Raw genomic sequence first — 20277 nt, 5'->3', positions numbered from 1 at the left:
CCCACCGTCCAACCTCTGTTATAGACTTAAGTGAGAATGGGTTTGGGTCAGAGAATTCTAATACTTTTACATCCTACCTGAAATAAACATGTCCGTTTCCCACCATACGATATGAATGTAAAATTCATATGATCTTATTTTTTATATACCTGCCCAGCCCCACAAACTGCTTTTGATTTCAGAGTATGTGCCTGTCCGTTCTAAAGTATGGAGCTTGTTGAGTGCACCATACCAAATGGATACAAAATTTGTCCAATTTGTAATTTAGGGCAGAATTTTGCCCTCGGATGGCAGGCGGGCCCCACCGGCTCGGTGGTGGGTGGACAGCCGACCCCCACCACCGAAACGGGGCCCGCTGCCATTTTGAGTGGGCGGGCCAATTAAAGCCCACCCAGCGGCCTGTCCGACAGGAAGCGCTATGCGATTCCTGTGCGAGGTGAGGGGGGAGTGATTCCCCATCTGTCAAAGTGCGCTCTTACGCACATGCGCGCGAAAGAGTGCACTGCTCCCTGAGGCAAAGTCCTGTCTCAGGGAGATTAGTGATAGGTAAGTAAAGTCTAAAAATAGAAAAATATTAAAATTATTAACATGTCCTCCTCATGCGACAATGTCACACGAGATGGGGCATGTTAATAATAAACACTTAAAATTTATTACATTTTTAAAAAACGGACATGTTTTTCCAGTGGATGAAGTTTCATGAATAATCAGAAGCCTGCAGGGGCTCCTGGCCTGCTCGCCAGCCTTAAGGTTGGATGGGCAGGTCTTTAATTAATTTAACAAGCCTGTCAATGGCCTTAATTGGCCATTGGCAGGTCGGCGGGCGGACAGCTGATTTCGCTGTCCGCCCGCCTTTCTAAAAATTTAAAGGGACCGGGATGATGTCGGGGATTCCTCAAATCGCCGAGGGGAAAATCCTGGCCTTAAGTCCAAGATTCTGTTGTATAGGAAACATGATTTAAGGTAGGAGCCCTACATGAAACAACGGGGGAGAAACTCAATTTGCACTGCTTTCTAGCTCAAAAAAAGATGGCATGACCCAAATAGCTACCTAAAGAAGTTGACAAAAGACCAAAGCCAAATTTGACTAAAATTGGTGAGCTGAGAACGCCAGTTGGGCTTCTGGATGCAGCTCGCTAGTTGGGCCCTTTGTAATTTTGGACACTTCCACTGTCGAGCTAGGTAGATCTTGGATCACCTAGACGCCGCTGACTTGAAATTCAGCCCCCTAATCTTGATTTTTTTGCACAAGCCGATTGAAGGACTATTGATTAGGCAGTTGAAAACCTTGAAGAACTAGATGGTGCAAGCACAGTGCAAGCTCCAATCGAATGACAACTAGTTTTTGCATCAGGCTCCTATAAACAGCATTAGGACTCTGATTCGCATGGCCAAAACAGCGATTTAAATCAACACTGAAACAACAAAGAGTGACATCACAGAAGAGCAGGCAGGTGATTGGCTGGTGAATATTTCAGCTTTGTTTTAGATTTAAACTAGCAGCTGAGTAACTATCACTTGTTGATTATTTTTAAATTAGTAACTTTAGGATAAGAAGAAATTGAATAAACAATAATGGTAAAACAACAAAAAAGAGTGAGAGTGGAGTGGCTGTATAAAGAGTGGGAGTTTACCTGTGAGGGAGTGGAGTGGGAGTGGAGCGGCTGTATAAAGAACAGGAGCAGCTATATAAAGAGCAAGAATTTACCTGTGAGGGAGCTGAGCGGCTGTATAAAGAGCGGGGCGGAGTTTACCTGTGAGGGAGCCGGTTCTCACCCAGACACTCAGTGGTGCTGGAATTTGAAAGGAATGACGTCAGGACAAGGGAGAGAGCTGATTAGTAGGTAAGTTTTTTTTTCCACTTTAAAGCAACATTACAGAAGGTAAGAGTCTCAGCATTTGTTCTTTTTTTAAAGAAAAACTAAATAGTTTTCTACTTGGCTTAAATTTAAGGAAACAGTCTTTCAATTAAAAACAAACAAAAAGTATGGCAAGGGAGCTCAGTATTGTGTGGCCTGCAGCATGTGGAAATTCTTAGACACTCCTTGCAGTCTGGATGACCACATGTGCAGGAAGTGCCACCGGCTTGACCAGCTTGAGCATCAGCTGGAGACACAGCGGTGCAACCGCGAGGCTGAGGGTTATGGGGAGAGCACGTTTTTAGATGTGGTCACACCACAGCTTAAGGAAGTGTAGTCAGAGAGGGAATAGGTGACTACCAGTCAGAAGAAGGGGGGGCAGGCAGGTAGCCAGGAAAGCCCCAGAGCGCATCTCACTCAAGAAACGTTTTTCTGTGTTGGAAAATGGTGAGGGTGAAGGTTCCCCTGGAAAGTGCAGCCAGAGGCAAGTTCATGGCACTGTGGGTGGCTCAGCCGCCAAAGGGGTTGGAGTAAGAGCGCAAGAGCAATAGTGGTAGGAGACTCAATACTGAGGGGTGCAGACAGGCGCTTCAGCTGCCGTAGACATGACTCCAGGATGGTGTGTTGCCTCCCTGGTGCCAGGGTCAAGGATGTCACAGAACGGCTGCAGGGTATTCTGAAGGGGGAGGGCGAACAGTCAGAGGTCGTGGTTCACATTAGTACCAATGACATTGGTAGAAAGAGGGATAAGGTCCTGCAACAAGAATTTAGGGAGCTAGGTAGCAGATTAAAAAGCAGGATCTCAAAGGTTGTAATCTTTGGATTACTCTCTGTGCCACGTGCTAGTGACTATAGGAATAGGAGGATAGAGAGGATGAATGCTTGGCTGATGAGATGGTGCAGGAGAGAGGGCTTTAGTTTCCTGGATCACTGGGCCTGTTTCTGGTGAAGGTGGGGCCTGTACAAGTCAGACGGGACCAACATCTTTGTGGGGAGGTTCGCTAGTGCTGTTGGGAGTGGGGTTTAAAACTAATTTGACAGGGTGATGGGATACAGGGTAGAGTAGGGGGTGATGCACAGCCAAATATCGAAGAGAAACTAAGTCAGCTTGAATTCAGAGCAAATATAGATCTGTTAAGGCACAAGAAAATAATGCAAGGCTGGATTGCATCTATTTTAATACAAGGAGTCTTACAAGTAAGGCAGATGAATTGTGGGCGTTGATTAACACATGGGAATATGATATTGTTGCTATCACAGAGACATGGTTGAGGGAAGGGCAGGACTGGCAGCTCAATATTCTCAATATTCCAGGTATAGAATCTTACGGGTGTAAAAGAGGGGGTGGCATTGCATTATTGATCAAGGAGTCAATTACTGCAGTAAGGAGGGATGGAATCTTAGAAAGGTCCTCAAATGAGGCCATATGGGTAGAATTTAACAACAAAAAGGGGGTAGTCTCTTTTCTGGGAGTGTACTATAGGCCTCCAAAAAGTCAGGGGGAGGTAAAGGAGCAGATAAAAATCTCAGAGAAGTGTAAAAATAATAGGGTAATAATAGTAGCGGATTTCAACTTCCCCAACATTAACTGGGATAGTCTTAGCATAAAAGGCTTAGAAGGGGCAGAATTCTTAAAGTGCAAACAGGAGAGCTTTTTGAGCCAACACGTAGAAAGTCGTCCAAGAGAAGGGGTGGTACTGGACCTAATCTTAGGGAATGAAGCCAGGTCAGTGGTAGAAGTGTCAGTGGGGAAGCATTTCGGGGATAGTGACCATAACTCTGTAAGATTTAAGGTAGTTACGGAAAAGGAGAAAGATGGACTGGAAATAAAGGTCCTGAATTGGGGGAAGGCTGATTTCAATATGTTAAGAAAGGACCTGGCCAAAGTGGACTTGGAGCAGCTACTTGTAGGAAAGTCTACATCAGACCAGCGGAGTCACTCAAAAAGGAAATAGTGAGAATTCAGGGCCAACATGTTCCTGTAAAGGTGAAGGGTAGGACCAACAAGTTCAGGGAACCCTGGATGTCAAGGGATATAGAGGATTGGATAAGGAAAAAAAAAGGCCTATGGCAGATACAGAGGGCTGAAAACAGCAGAAGCCCTAAAGGAGTATAGAAAGTGTAGGAGGGTACTTAAAAAAGTAATTAGGAGAGCGAAGAGGGGGCATGAGAAAACACTGGTGGGCAAGATAAAGGAAATTCCCAAGGCATTTTATAAATATATTAAGGGCAAGAGGATAACCAGGGAAAGAGTAGGGCCAATTAGGGACCAAAGTGGCAATCTGTGCGTGGAGCCGGAGCATGTAGGTGAGGTTTTAAGTGATTACTTTTCACTATGTGTTCACTATGGAGAAGGACGACGTAGGTGTAGAAATCAGGGAAGGGGGCTGTGATATACTTTAGGTATAACGATTTTAGCAGGCTTAAAAGTGGATAAATCTCCAGGCCCAGGTTAGATATATCCCAGGCTGCTACGTGAGGCAAGGGAGGAGATTGCAGGGGCCCTGACACTAATTTTCAAATCCTCTCTGGCCACAAGAGAGATGTCAGAGGACTGGAGGACAGCGAATGTGGTACCATTATTCAATAAGGGTAGTAGGGATAAGCCAGGTAATTGCAGACCAGTGAGTTTAACATCAGTGTAGGAAAACTATTGGAAAAATTCTGAGGGACATGATTAATCTCCAATTGGAGAGGCAGGGGTTAATCAGGGATAGTCAGCATGGCTTTGTCAGGGGGAGATCATGTCTGACAAATTTGATTTAATTTTTTGAGGAGGTGACTAGTTGTGTAGATGAAGGTAGTGCAATTGATGTAGTCTACATGGGCTTCACTAAGGCTTTTGATAAGGACCCACATGGGAGAATGGTCAAGAAGGTAAGAGCCCATGGGATCCAGGACAATTTGACAAATTGGATCCAAAATAGGCTTAGTGGCAGGAAACAGAGGGTGATGGTCGAAGGTTGTTTTTGCAATTGGAAGCCTGTGACGAGTGGTGTGCCACAGGGATCGGTGCTGAGACCCTTGCTATTTGTAGTGTACATTAATGATTTAGACGTGAATATAGGAGGTATGACTAGTGAATTTGCAGTTGATATGAAAATTGGTGGTCTTGTAAATAGTGAGGAGGAAAGCCTTAGATTACAGGATGATATAGATGGGCTGGTAAGATGGGCAGAGCAGTGACAAATGCAATTCAATCCTGAGAAGTGTGAGGTGATGCATTTTGGGAGGACTAACATGGCAAGGGAGTACACAATGAATGGCAGGACTCTATGAAGTACAGAGGATCAGAGGGACCTTGGTGTACATGTCCATAGATCCCTGAAGGCAGCAAGGTAGATAAGGTGGTTAAGAAGGCATATGGGATACTTGCCTTTATCAGCTGAGGCATAGAATATAAGGGCAGGGGGGGTTATGTCGGAGCTGTATAAAATGCTAGTTAGGCCACAGCTCGAGTACTGTGTGCAATTGTGGTCGCCACACTATAGGAAGGATGTGATTGCGCTGGAGGGGGTGCAGAGGAGATTCACCAGGATGTTGCCTGGGCTGGAGCATTTCAGCTATGAAGAGAGACTGGATAGACTACGGTTGTTTTTCTTAGAGCAGAGAAGGCTGAGTGGGGACCTGATAGTGCCATACAAAATTATGTGGGGCACAGATAGGTAGATAGGAAGAATCTTTTCCCCTTCGCAGAGGTGTCAATAGCCAGGGGGCATAGATTTAAGGTAAAGGGCAGGAGGTTTAGAGGGTGGTTAGAATCTGGAACACACTGCCTGAGGGGGTGGTAGAGGCAGGAGCCCTCACAACATTTAAGAAATATTTAGATGAGCACTTAAAATGCCATAGCATACAGGGGTCCAGTTCAAGTGCTGGAAATTGGGATTGGAATAGATAGGTGCTTGATGGCCGGCATGGACATGATGGTCTGAAGGGCCTGTTTCTGTGCTGTATAACTCCATGACTCTATGACGCAATGAGCAGAGTTTTGCCGTCAGCGTGCAGGGGGCGGGGCCCGCTCACCGACGCATAAAATGATGCAGGGTGACGTCGGGCGGAACCCCTGACGTCATCCCACCCCATTTAAATTTGAGGCCCAATTGAGGCCATTGACAGGATCATTTAAACAATTAAAGGACCTGCCCGTCCAACCTTAAGGTTGGCGGGCAGGCCAGGAGCCCCGGCGGCAAATAGAGAAAACATGAAACCTCATCCACAGGTGGGATGAGGTTTCATGCAGGATGTTAAAAATTTTAATAAAGTTAACCTGTAAATTATGAACATGTCCCATCTCATGTGACATTGTCACATGAGGGGGACATGTTAGGGAATTTTTTTTTTCTATTTTTAATATTGTTCAAAGTGGAAGCGATCTCCCTGAGGCTGCACTTAGCCTCAGGGAGATGTGCGCTCTTTCGTGCGCATGTGCGAAAGAGCGCACTCTCGCTTTTAGGGAATCCCCCCGCCTGCACAGGAAGTGCTTAGCGCTTCCCACCAGATGTCATGCAGGCCTTAATTGGCCCGCCCACGTGAAGTGGCGGCGCGACCCGCTTCACTGGCGGGGATCGGCTCCCCACCCGCCGGAGATTAGGTCGGGCCCTCCCCCCGACAAACATAAAATTCTGCCCAATGTGTCTAATCCATTTCAGGTAGGTCTCCAGAACACCTAGATGTCAATCACCTGAAATTCAGGCCTTAACCTTGATTTTTTTGCACAAAAAAGTGCATATTGCTGTCCGACCTCTATCACAATGAGTATCCATCGGGGGATGTGGAATCTCCCAAAGCTAGCTTTTCATTTACTAAGAACATAAATAGGCAACACTTGGAAGGAAAGGAAAAAAAAGATGCAAGATGTATAGGGGGTAATTTTCAATTTAGGTGGGGGTAGAAATCTGGTGTAGTGGATCAGTTTTTCTTGAAACAGGGAAGCAGTCACCGACCAATACTTATTGCTTCTGCCAATGTCGAAAATCACCCCCATGTTGATTCAATATGTTCAAGCATAACTGTATAAAATCATCAACATCAAATAAACTTATAATTAAGAATTCAAAAAAATCAGATTTTGCATTTTTTGTCCAAAGCCAAACAGGACCATCTTCAACAACATATATATGGTATTCATGAGCAATTTAAATAAAAACTGACCTGATCCAGGTTAGACAGACTGTTGGGATCCTGACTGAGTGCTTGATATTGACCTCGGAGGCGATCACCTGCTGCTATTTTCCTAAATCTCTTTAAATCCACAACATACAAAGCACTAAAAAAGGAGATAATTGCAGATATTCTTCATTATAACCATAGCATGTAAGACAGTTAAAATATCCAGAGCCATGCAATCATTAATTGTGTCAATGTTTCAAATCAAAAAATCTGACTAATGTTCAATCAATTTAGTAAATCATGTTAACAAATCCTCAGGTCAATGAACAAAATCATGATGAGGAAAAGAGCATTTCTCTACTAAAGAGTGTGCTTACCACCCTGAAGCTATTGAATTGTTGCAAAAAAAAAAAAATCAGGTTTATTAACGTCTTTTAATGAAGGAAATTCTTACCCAGTTTGGCTTATATTTGACCGTAGTCCACACCATTTTGGTTAACTGTCAACTGCTTAACAAATGGCCCAGTTGCATCACATTATTGCAATGCTTCAAAAGGCAGCCCACCACCACGTTCTCAAAGGCAACTAGGGATACTCAATAAATACTAGTCTTGCCATTGACACTCACAGCTTAATCAATTAAAAAAACACAAAACACTTCTACTTTCCGTGCAACACTCACCAGGCAATAAAATTGGTGTTTTTTTTAAATGGTACCTAAAATGCAGTAATACATTCCTAATGAGCTTTCAGAAACCGTCTGGACAGACAAAATCTGGTAGAGAAAGAGTACCTCAAATCCAGCAACCTCAGGACAAAGTCCATTACGGATTTAGGATTTTTACAAAAGCATTGGAATGTTCTTTATTCAAATCAAAATGCCTTAATTTAATGAATAGGGGATGCAGGAAAACTAACTGATATGATTGCAAAGCACTTTAGGTTAATGTCCATGTCGCTGCTGATATTAATTCACTTTTCACGCATTGGATTTAATAGCTCTTTCATGCCTCCCCCACTTCCTTACATCATTTAAAATGAGAAAAGATCAATCAAATGGAAATACCCTGTTGTTATAACTGAAAACTATTTGCTTTTTATTCATGCAAGATTGCACAGTACCCTTTAATAACTCTCTTTGAACTGACATGGGCCAGCTGCAAGAGGGCAACCAGTGCCCATGGAATGTAAAGGCTTTTGGGAATCAAGTGCAATGTTTGAATTTAAGCCTGTGGGCTTCTATTTGGGTGGCCTTAATGTCATCAGAACACAATACTGTTGCAAGAATAGGCATACGTCCTGATCCCAAGTAAAATACCTAACTAAATCTTTGGATTCTCCAAGAGTCTTTTGTTCTTCCCGGGTGAGTTCAAACGTCTCTGCTACATCTGCATTGAGTCCAGTGGGATCAAGGTTCACTGGAGCGTGGGAAACATCAGATGCATGTAGCCCATCAGTACTCGGCAACTCCCCGAACATTACAGAGCGAGGTCGGGTTGGGGTAAGGTTCCCTGGTGCACGGGAAAAAAATGTCCAGTTTTCGGACACCAGCGGTTTTCAGATTTGAGGTACTCTTGTTATGATTGTTATGATTATAGATTATACCTTATGTGGTACTTTCTACCTCCCAAATGTGAGGCCCAGTATCCTGAGTTCCAAAAACGGTAACCATCCATTTCTTTACGGCTGTCACAGAATGGTGTGTATCCATAGGGTGCACCTTCTAAATCCAAATCAAGTAGTTCTTTTAAATCTGTTCTCACAATCTAGAGGAAAGAATAAAAGTAAATATTTAATACTAACAACTGCTTCATTAAATGAGCAATATTTAACAATTTTTAAAGAAAGACTGTGCTTACTTTGAGAAAGGAGAAGTGTCTTGTATGATATCATAAGCAAATGATTTAAGATATATAAGATTAGAGCTAGGAAAATATGACGATGTACTGAAAATGCATTAAATTTGAGACAAGATGGAAGCTTTCAATGTTAGGAAAAAATTAACCCAACTAAAGCATTTGAAGAATAGATATTTAAACAATAAAAATAAAAAAACCTAATTAACCTTGTTGTTGTTTTGTTTTTTATCGAACCAAGTTAGAAATGGTTAATGGACAAAAAGCAGAGAGTAGAGACAACAGGGCATTTTCAAGTTGTTAGACTGTAAATAGTGGGATTGCCATAAGAATACATTCTGGGGCCTCACCATTCATTCTACATCAATGATTTAGATGAAGGTGCTGAGACCCATGTTTGATGATGATACAAAGCTAGGTGGGACAGTAAGGTTGTAAAGGGATATAGACAAGTTAAGTGAGTGAATAATAAAGTGGCAGATGGAGCATAATACGGGAAAATGAGAGGTTATTCGCTTTGGTAGGAAAAAAAACCAGAATATTTTTTTAAAACATGAGACATGAGTGTCCTCCTAGAAGAAACACAGAAAGTTAACATGCAGGTACAGTAAGCAATTAGGAAGGCAAATAATATGTTGGCCTTCATTGCAAGGAAGTTAGAATACAAGGATAAAATAGAGTCTTGCTGCGATTGCACAGGGCTTTGGTGAGACCACAGTGTGTGCAATTTTGGAGTAAGGATATACTGGCTTTAGAAGGGGTGCAACAAAGGTTAACTAGATTGATTTCTGGGATGACAGGATTGTCTTTTAGGTTGACTGGAGTGGGCCTATGTTCTCTAAAGAATGATAGATGATCTAATTGAAACCATATAAGATTCTGAGGGGGGGGGGTGACAAGGCAGATGCTAAGAGGCTCTTTTCCCTGAATGGAGAGTCTAAACTGAACTAGGGAACATAGTCTCAGGATAAGGGAGAAAAGGGGGAATGTCTTCACTGAGAGAGTTGTGAATCTTTGGAATTCTCTACCACAGAGGGCTGAGGATGCTCAGTCATTGAGTACATTCAAAGTTGAAATAGCTTCTTGGACTCTTGGAGAATCAAGGGATATGGGGAGTGGTTGGGAAGGTGTGATTGAGGTCAAAGATTAGCCACATTGTTATTTAATGGTGGAGCAGGCTTGAGGGGCTGTACTGTCTACTCCTGCACATATTACTGTGTTACAATGTACTGCACTCAAAACTCACACATTTTCTGATATTCTTGGTGCCCAGGCAGTTTATGTTATCTGGATACAGACCCAAGAAAAATTTTGGCTATTCAATCCTAATGTGAGCCATGCCGCCATTCAAAAGAAACACATTTACCTGGTCAGCATCAACAAAGATAATTTTGTTAACAGCTAATGGGAAAAGAACATCTAGAAAAAGGATCTTGTAGCCCCAAATTATCCTCTGTTTCTCTGTTTGCTGATGAAGCCACCTAGGCCATTTGTACTGCACCAACTCATATTGGAATCCATATTCATTTGCCATTTCTGGGATGAACTCCTAGGTAAGGAAATCAAAATTGTCAAGCAAGTCTTTTCTTCTATAAAACAGTATCCAGAATACAAACAAGTATGTAACATGATAATTACAAGAAAGAACGTTATTTTGAGTAGCTACTCCAATTAGTGTCATTTGTATCTATTAGTGTAAGGTTTACATACAAAATGTGGTTAAGGAAACCAAACACAATGAAATACTGTTACCACAGATGTCAGCATATAAGTCAATCTTTGAAGCCTCCAAAAATCATTCCAAAAATGGGGGTCGACTTATGCACTGAGTACAAAATATGAACTGCTGATGTGGGTAGTTGGCATTTTGATATGTAAGAAAAAACAACACTGGTAATTCATATTAACTTAGTGTGGCATGGTTTATTGAATAAATTACTTGGACAAAATACCTTTAACTGCAATGGAAGAATTTTAAAACACATCAAATTCATTTTCTTTGGCATCTGCGCAAAGAATTCATTCCGAGTCACTAAAGCTATGGCATCATTGTAAGGATCCCATTCTGGATCAGTTTCAGAATCATCCCTCCATCACAAATCATCTTCCTCACCATCTATTGAATTGGATATTCTACATTTTTTGATCCATCTTACGACAGTTTGTGCATTAGTTGCATCCCATGATTTGATGACGAAACCACACAAAACATCAAGTGGGGCTGTGCACATATTTCCATTCTTTGTGAAGGTTTTTTCTCTGTCACCTATACGATTCGACAGGAACATGATCCTTGAATGACTTATCGAGGCACACAAAGACTGAACTATGGATGTTAGGCCCCCTGGTATAACTGCAATGTGGGTATTATTTCTTCGTAGGTGCCCCTTGATCTCAATGTATGGGATCTGAACATGTCCCACACTATTAAGTTGCATTTGTTATTTAGGCCTTTTCAAGGTCAGGCCAGTGGCTGGCCTTGGTTCTCATGGTACATTTGGTCTTAGGCAGCTTCTTCAGGAGGATTTGTGCTTCTCCCATTCTTGCACCAGTTTTTCACTAACACTGAATTGCACAGCACAGTTATTTGATGAATTAGCAAATTTTACAACTTTTAGCTTGAAACCAGCTCTAATTCGTTTTGTTGGAAGACTCAATTCTCTTTGCCGTTCCCCACACGGGGTCCACTCTGTGTGGGTGTGTCTTAAACTCCCGTGCATATTTGCCTCAAAGCCAGTATCATAAGCTCAATCCCTTGTGTCCAGCTATAACTTAAGTAAAATATGAATTTGTGGTGCATAAAATTGAGGCTGACTACTAATGCAAGTATAGCATGCTACGGTTGAAAAGGAGGCAGGGGCATCGACTTATATGGCAAGCACATGCACAAACATTATTTTGAGCGAAAGTTGGGTCATCTTATACGCTAGTTCGACTTATAAGCTGTGATCTACAATAAATATAAGGCAAAATATTCCAGAGGCTTAAAATCTGAAGCCAAAACAGAAAATTCTGGAAACACTCATGGCATGGACAGAGTAGATAGTCAGAAGCTTTTTCCCAGGGTGGAAGAGTCAATTACTAGGGGATATAGATTTAAGGTGAGAGGAGAAAACTATAGAGGAGATGTGCGGGGCAAATTTTTTTACACAGAGGGTAGTGAGTGTCTGGAATTCGCTGCCAGAGGAGGTGGTGGAAGCAGGTACGATAGTGGTGTTTAAGAGGCAGCTTGACAAATACATGAATAGGATGGGAATAGAGGGATACGGACCCCGGAAGTGCAAAATGTTTTAGTTGACGGGCAATATGATCGGCGCTGGCTTGGAGGGCTGAAGGGCCTGTTCCTGTGCTGTACTTTTCTTTGTTCTTTGTTCACTCAGCAGGTCAGTTCTGATGAAGGATCTGCACACTCAAAATGTTAATTTGTCTCTTCTCTTTATAGATGCTGCCTAACCTGCTAAGCTGTTCCAACATTTTCTGTTACTGTATTTTGTCCAGTGTACTGAATATCAAAGTTCCCTTACTTTGAAAGTAGGAGATAGGTAATTCTTCAAAAACCAGAACTTGACAGTGGATTTGGTGTGTTTTAACACAGAAAGCATCATAATTCTGAAAATATAAATGTAAAAAGTAAAGAATTTAACATTTTAACATCTGCATGTTGCCAATGCACCTTAAATACATAAAATGGTATGGGCTGTGAGGTGCAATGAATTATTCAGAATGAAAGTTATATAACATACTCTATTTTGCAACAGTCAAAATATTATCTAATCAAGAAAATGAAGTTGAACTATAGCATAAATTATTATGGAAAATAATGGAATACAAACCAGAAAAAGCTTTAAAGTTAAATAAGTTAGTGGAGGAACTTACCCTTGTTTTGGTGTTTTCTCTAGATTAAGACACCTATGTGATACAATTTTCATTTCATTCCAATTTGTATTTATATATGGAAGCTGCTCTAATAAATGCAATTAAAATCCTACAGGAATATTCAATAACATGCCCTACTGAATTCTCAAAGATGCACAATTTGACTCCAGAGAATCATATAGCAGAAAATGATGCCATTCAAAACATTGTGCCTTTGAAAGAGGTCCCATTACCCTGATGTTTCCCCCTAGTCCTGCAAATTTTTACTTAAGCATGTAAACACTTCTCTTGAAAATTAGTATTGAATCTGAACCATTCTTTCAGGGAATGCATTCCAGATCATAACAACTCACTGAGTAAAAGAAATTGTCCAATCCCATCCTGGTTTTTTTGCCAATTATCTTAAACCTGTCTGCTCTGGTTACCAAATGTCCTGCAAGTGGAAACTGTTTCTCCCCATCAACTTGACAAAAACCCCTCACAATGTTGAACACCTTAATGAAATCTACCTTAAACCTTCTTTGTTCAAAGGAGAACAATCCCAGCTTTTCTATTTTCTACACATAACTGAATTCCCTCATCCCTGGGATGACCAGTGCCTAGGGAGGAAGATTGGAGATGCTAGAATTTGTGAAGTCCCTGGGAAGTACATATGATGATTATAGGACGTGTACAAGGAGTACCAGACAAGAGTATGAAGTAGTGTGGGGGGGAGTAAGAGTTTCAAAATCAAAGTTAAATTGTACTAAGGATTGGCACTGAGCCCCTTCCTCTTCCCAACTGTCATGACTGTTCTAACTCAGTTGTAGGAGACAGAGGGTGATGACAGAAGGATGCTTTAGTGACTGGAAGCCAGTGTCCAGTGGTGTACCACAGGGATCTGTGCTCGGTCCCCTAGTATTTGTCATTTATATAAACGACATAGATAACTATGTGGGGAGTAGGATTAGTAAGTTTGCGGATGACACAAAGATTGGCCGGGTGGTTAACAGTGAGGTTGAGTGTCTTGGGCTACAGGAAGATATAGACAGGATGATCAAATGGGCAGATAAGTGGCAGATGGAATTTAACGCTGAAAAGTGTGAGGTGATACACTTTGGAAGGAGTAATTTGACAAGGAAGCATTCAATGAATGGCATGACACTAGGAAGTTCTGAGGAACAAAGGGACCTTGGCCTGTGTGTCCATAGATCTTTGAAGGTGGAGGGGCATGTTAGTGGGGTGGTGAAAAATGCATATGGGACACTTGCCTTTATCAATCGAGGCATAGATTACAAAAGTAGGGAGGTCATGTTGGAGTTGTATAGAATCTTGGTGAGGCCATAGCTGGAGTACCGTGTGCAGTTCTGGTCGCCACATTATAGGAAGGATGTGATTGCACTGCAGGGGGTGCAGAGGAGATTCACCAGGGTGTTGCCTGGGATGAAACATTTAAGTTATGAAGAGAGGTCGGATAGACTTGGGTTGTTTTCGTTCAAGCAGAGAAGACTAAGGGGCAACCTGATCGAGGTGTACAAGATTATGAGGGGCATGGACAGGGTGGATAGGGAGCAGCTGTTCTCCATAGTTGAAGGGTCAGTCACAAGGGTGCATAAGTTCAAGGTGAGGGGCAGGAAGTTTAGGGGGGGATGTGAGGAAAAACTTTTTTAACCAGAGGGTGGTGATGGTCTGGAATGCACTGCCTGGGAGGGTGGTGGAGGCGGGTTGCCTCACATCCTTTAAAAAGTACCTGGAAGAGTACTTGGCACGTCATAACATTCAAGGCTATGGGCCAAGTGCTGGTAAATGGGGTTAGGTAGGTAGGTCAGGTGTTTCCCATGTGTCGGTGCAGACTCGATGGGCTAAAGGGCCTCTTCTGCGCTGTGATTCTGTGATTCAGCAAGTGAAACATAAGTGCCATGGTCAATGATGTTTGCAGATGTAACTAAGCTATGTGATGGGGACGATGAGAATATGACTGAGTATCTGGAGAACTGGAGAAAAGCACTGGGAGACAAAGGATACTGGGAGGACAAGCCTAGGGAAGTGGATCGGAGTGAAAATGTAAAGGTTATAGGTGAAGACCTGGAGAAAGAGAATGCCTGGGGTCAGTGGCGGAAGAAGATGGAAATATGGGATTGGAAATTAAACAACAATTAGTTCTGGATGGTGTAATTGGAAGAAGTGCAGTGGAGTGTTGTGCAATAGGAAATTGCTACTGAAATGGAAAGGAAGGATCTAAAAGACAGTTGTGAGGCAGGCCTTGTTATATAGTGCAAAAACTTGGGCAACATTTATCTCAGTCATCATCTTAGATCTTATGATATTGTGAATACTATTTCCTAGAAGTTATTATTTATTCTTTTTTATGTCCTCCAGTTCATTTCCCATTATTATTGCTGTTTTATTTGTTCTTGGGATGTGAACACCGCAGGCAAGGTCAGCATTTATTGCCTATCCGTAATTGCCCTCAAGAAGGTGATGGTGAGCTGCCTTCCTGAACTACTGCAGTCATGTGGTGCAGGCACTCCCACAGTGCTGATGGTGAGGGTATTCCAGGATTTTGACTCAACAACAGTGGAGGAACAGCGATGTAGCTCCAATTCAGGATGGTGTGTGACCTGGAGGGGAACTTGAAGGTAGTGATGTTCCCATGTGCCTGCTGTTCTTGTTTTTCTACGTGGTAGAGGTCATGGATTTGGAAGGTGCTGTCAAAGGAGACTTGGTGAGTTGCTGCAGTGCATCTTGTAGATGGTACATACTGCAGCTACTGTGCGCCAATGATGGAGGGAGTGAATATTTAAGGTAGTGGATGGGGTGTCGATTAAGTCGGCTGCTTCGTCTTGAACTAGGCTCTTCCTCCCTTCTTACAATCTGCATCATAAGAGTCTTTTACACACTCTAAGAAATCCATTCCCTTTTCTGCTTCTACCCCTCTCCTTACCAGTTTATTTGGAAGTTGTTGAAATCCCCCATGATTATGATTCTGTTTTCCTCTTACCTATTTTGTAGATTTGGCTAAATATTTCCCTCTCTGACTCTCTTCCACTATTTGGAAGTCTGCAGTATTCCCATAACAATGTGACTGATCCCTTATTATCCTTGTTTCAGACATAATAAGGGGAGGCGATGGCGTAGTAGTATTGTCGTTGGGCTAGTAATCCAGAGACCCAGGCTAATGTCCTGAGGTCCCAGGTTCAAATCCTGCCACAACAGATGGTGGAATTCGAATTCAATAAAAATCTAGAATTAGAAGTCTAATGAGGACCATGAAACCATTATCGATTGTTGCAAAAACCCATCTGGTTCACTAATGTTCTTTACCTGGCCTACATGTGGCTGACTCTTAAATGCCCTCTGAACAAGGTCAATTAGGGATGGACAATAAATGCTGGCCTAGCCAGTGACACCCACATCCCATGAATGAATAAAAAAAATATAGATTGTTTCTAATTCTTTGTTAATTAGGTATTTTCTTGGTATTGCCACTATGTTACTGATCACAATCTCTTTACTTTGGCGAACTCAGGTTTAAGGCAATTACGAAAGAACCAGAAATGAGGAGGCCTTTTTTATACAAGTTGCTACCAGCTGTCCAAGATTAAGTGTCTCCTTTCATACTCTTAACAGCCTGGAGCAGCAAGAGTGCTTCCCCAGGTTGTTCAAGGGACTTTTTAGCTTCCCCCAGTCCAATCTCTAGTCACCCACCTCAACCCTCCCAAATGACAGCTCCCCACTCCCCCTAATCCAGGCCCTTCCCCATGTTGGGGATTATTTCCAAGGGCCCCTGCTGTAGCCTCAATGGCTGGGCTGACCAGTTGACCAGCTGCCCGGCAGGAGGGAGCCATACAATATGTTAACGAAATCGCGTCAGTAAAAGTTCAGTACGGCTGCCATGTTCTCAGCCACACCAGATTTTTTGGTCTCTCCTGCACCCATCCTAGTCCACAGTTAATATTGGAACTATTTTGTCATCCAACTAACCTCAAAAATCGCTCATACAGATGTCCTGATGCCACAGAGAAAACATTAAGGATGTCATCTTTTTTATTTTCAGTCTGTTCAGATCTGAAACCTTCTGCAAAGCTGAAGCACAGGAAAGGGAATCATTTGATAGTTGAAATGAAAATTCAAACAATTCCACAGAACTTACATTAGCAGAGGTCATAATGAGATACACAATTTAAGCTCTGGGCCTCAACTCTGGTCATAGCATAAATTTATTTTTCTGAACATATGATCAAAGCTGTAGCAAGCATACTAAATAGCTCTCAATGGGTATTTGATGTAGCTGAATTGAAAATACTTGTATTCGATTTGCCATTGCTGTTGCACTGGATAGCCCAAATTAAAAATGGTCATGTTTAAATAAGATTTACTCAACTGATTATCCCTCTTCCCATTTTTCCCCATTTCTTCCCATTTGTTCAAGCCAGGGGATTGGCCCTTTCCACTGGGGGGGTTCTCCAGTGAACACAGGTTGCCTGAAAAGAAGGGGCTCTCCATCTCGAGCCAGCAGCCAAGCTACCAGAGTATCCCTGACAGCCTTGCAACATGGCCTGGGCCTCACCACCCCACTGCTGCCAGTTAAAATACCAGCGGTGATGGTCAGTGGCCACTTAAGGGCCTCAATTGGCCCAAGGGCAGGCGGGCTACCCAACACCTACCCCGTTACTGATAAAATATCAGTGGAGGCAGGTAGACAATGGGCATGTGCCTCACCCCCTTGCCATCCCACCCGATTTTACATCTATTCCCACCTTCCAGCCCCCTCTTTGAGCAGGGCGTAAAACTCTGGCCACAGTGTGGCTGTGAAAGCGATCAGGTTCTGATCTCTGAAAAAGTGTGCATGATGACTTTTGGAAATTAGTTTTCATTTATCAAATCACATCAGAAATTCAGTCATAAAATTTACAGCGCGAGAAAAATCCTTATAATGTCTCCAATTTCAAATACAATCACTGCCCAGCGATGTAGTATTGATTACATAATGTGATATTTAAAATTTTAAAAATGAATGGAGTTTTCAATATTTCATCCATCATTTGATCACATGTAACACTGCACATGTGTAGTCAAAAACAATTGCTATCATCAGGCTAAACAGGACTAAGGGGTTAGAGAATAACTGGACCAAGGCAAAGAGAGAGAGTGGGGGAGGAAGAGGCATTGAGCTGGGGTGTATAAGGGTGTAAAAGAGAGGTAAGATTGAGGTAAAGAGAGAGAAAGGGAATAGAGCGAAGGGAAAAGTGTAGAGAAAGTTTAAAGAGAGAGTAACAGAGAAGGAAGAAGAAAAGAAAGATTAAGGAGTGAATGGGAAAGGGAGGACGGATGTGGGAGGTGGGAAGAGGAAGAAGTAACAAGGAGGGGAGGAAAGGAGAGAGGGTGAGGGAAAGGAAGAAGTGTGCGGTGGGAAACTACTTCAGTGGGTGAAGGTAGAAAATTGGGAGTTAGTAATCCTATTTCAGTGGTTGGGTGGGCAGGGATGTGAAGGCTTCCTATGTGCCTCATTGGAGAGGAAAGTATAGAAAGTTGGAGAGTTGGAATAGTGGCCCAATGGGATTCTGGTTGGCTACTACTCAATGTGGTGGAGGGGAAAGTTGCAAATGTGTGACAGTGGAAAGGCTGTAAAAGTGACTGCTGTTTTTTACACTCTTTAAAAACCCTGGGTCAAATGTAGAACATATTTGTATGCTGTCCTGGCACAGGCAGAGGTCAGCAAGTGTAACTCAGTGACTAACTGCACACAGGAAAATCCGGAAGGGCATGGAGCTGACCCAGAAAGGTGAGTGGTGGTTTCAAACTTTGCTGTATTTCTGCTCCTGTCTGCTTGTTGTACAGGCTTCTTATCCTAGGTCATCACAGACACTGACAACTAGACTAAAATATGGAGACTGTGTGTATGTATGTGTGTGTGTGTGTGTGTGTGTGTGTGTTTGTGCGAGAGCGATAAGTGTGTGTGTGTATGCGCGTGTGTGGGGGAGAGAGGGGTGTGTGTGTGGGAGGAGGGAGGGGTGTGTGTGTGGGAGGAGGGAGGGGTGTGTATGGAGGAGAGAGGGGTGTGTGTGGGGGAGAGAGGGGTGTGTGTGTGGGAGGAGGGAGGGGTGTGTGTGTGGGAGGAGGGAGGGGTGTGTGTGTGGGAGGAGGGAGGGGTGTGTGTGTGGGAGGAGGGAGGGGTGTGTGTGTGTGTATGTGTGTGGAAGGAGGGAGGGGTGTGTGTGTGTGTGGAAGGAGGGAGGGGTGTGTGTGTGTGTGGGAGGAGGGAGGGGTGTGTGTGTGGGAGGAGGGAGGGGTGTGTGTGTGGGTGGAGGGAGGGGTGTGTGTGTGTGTGTGTGTGTGGGAGGAGGGAGGGGTGTGTGTGTGGGTGGAGGGAGGGGTGTGTGTGTGTGTGTGTGTGTGTGTGTGTGTGGGAGGAGGGAGGTGTGTGTGTATGTGGGAGGAGGGAGGGGTGTGTGTGTGTGTGGGAGGAGGGAGGGGTGTGTGTGTGTGTGGGAGGAGGGAGGGTGTGTGTGTGGGAGGAGGGAGGGGTGTGTGTGTGTGGAGGAGGGAGAGGTGTGTGTGGGAGGAGGGAGAGTGTGTGTGGGAGGAGGGAGGGGTGTGTGTGTGGGAGGAGGGAGGGGTGTGTGTGTGGGAGGAGGGAGGGGTGTGTGTGTGAGAGGAGGGAGGGGTGTGTGGGAGAGGGAGGTGTGTGTGTGTGTGGGAGGAGGGAGGGGTGTGTGTGTGTGTGTGGGGGAGGGAGGGGTGTGTGTGTGTGGGAGGAGGGAGGGGTGTGTGTGTGGGAGGAGGGAGGGGTGTGTGTGTGTGTGGGAGGATGGAGGGGTGTGTGGGAGGAGGGAGGGGTGTGTGTGTGTGTGGGAAAGGGATGGGTGTGTGTGTGTGTGGGTGGAGGGAGGGGTGTGTGTGTGTGTGTGTGGGAGGAGGGAGGGTGTGTGTGTGGGAGGAGGGAGGGGTGTGTGTGTGGGAGGAGGGAGGGGTGTGTGTGGGAGGAGGGAGGGGTGTGTGTGTGGGAGGAGGGAGGGGTGTGTGTGGGAGGAGGGAGGGGTGTGTGTGTGTGTGGGAGGAGGGAGGGATGTGTGTGGGAGGAAGGAGGGGTGTGTGTGTGTGTGGGAGGAGGGAGGGGTGTGTGTGTGTGTGTGTGTGGGAGGAGGGAGGGGTGTGTGTGTGTGTGTGTTTGTGGGGGAGGGAGGGGTGTGTGTGTGTGGGGGAGGAGAGAGGGGTGTGTGTATGTGTGTGGGAGGAGGGAGGGGTGTGTGTATGTGTGTGGAAGGAGGGAGGGTTGTGTGTGGAGGAGGGAGGGTTGTGTGTGGGAGGAGGGAGGGGTGTGTGTGTGTGTGGGAGGAGGGAGGGGTGTGTATGTGTGTGGGAGGAGGGAGGGGTGTGTGTATGTGTGTGGAAGGAGGGAGGGTTGTGTGTGGAAGGAGTGGGGGTTGTGTGTGGGAGGAGGGAGGGGTGTGTGTGTGTGTGGGAGGAGGGAGGGGTGTGTGTGTGTGTGTGGGAGGAGGGAGGGGTGTGTGTGTGTGTGGGAGGAGGGAGGGGTGTGTGTGTGTGTGTGTGTGTGTGTGTTTGTGGGGGAGGGAGGGGGTGTGTGTGTGTGGGGG

At 44.2% G+C, this 20277-nt stretch overlaps 1 protein-coding gene across 2 annotated transcripts in view; it reads right to left on the bottom strand.

Annotated features, from left to right (window-relative positions):
- Positions 1–20277, bottom strand: part of uggt2 (UDP-glucose glycoprotein glucosyltransferase 2) — a 400098-nt gene that overhangs the window by 32752 nt on the left and 347069 nt on the right. For both annotated transcript variants that reach the window (XM_078545909.1, XM_078545910.1), the window contains exons 33-37: positions 16664–16765; positions 12349–12433; positions 10191–10373; positions 8574–8734; positions 7011–7125 (exon numbers count right to left, since the gene is read on the bottom strand). In XM_078545909.1, the coding sequence (XP_078402035.1) occupies positions 7011–7125; positions 8574–8734; positions 10191–10373; positions 12349–12433; positions 16664–16765 (646 nt within the window). The remainder of the gene's footprint in view (positions 1–7010; positions 7126–8573; positions 8735–10190; positions 10374–12348; positions 12434–16663; positions 16766–20277) is intronic.

Source organism: Cetorhinus maximus, chromosome 7 (assembly GCF_964194155.1).
Source record: "Cetorhinus maximus chromosome 7, sCetMax3.hap1.1, whole genome shotgun sequence".
Taxonomy (NCBI): Eukaryota; Metazoa; Chordata; class Chondrichthyes; order Lamniformes; family Cetorhinidae; genus Cetorhinus; species Cetorhinus maximus.
This window is presented reverse-complemented; position numbering and strand designations above follow the sequence as displayed.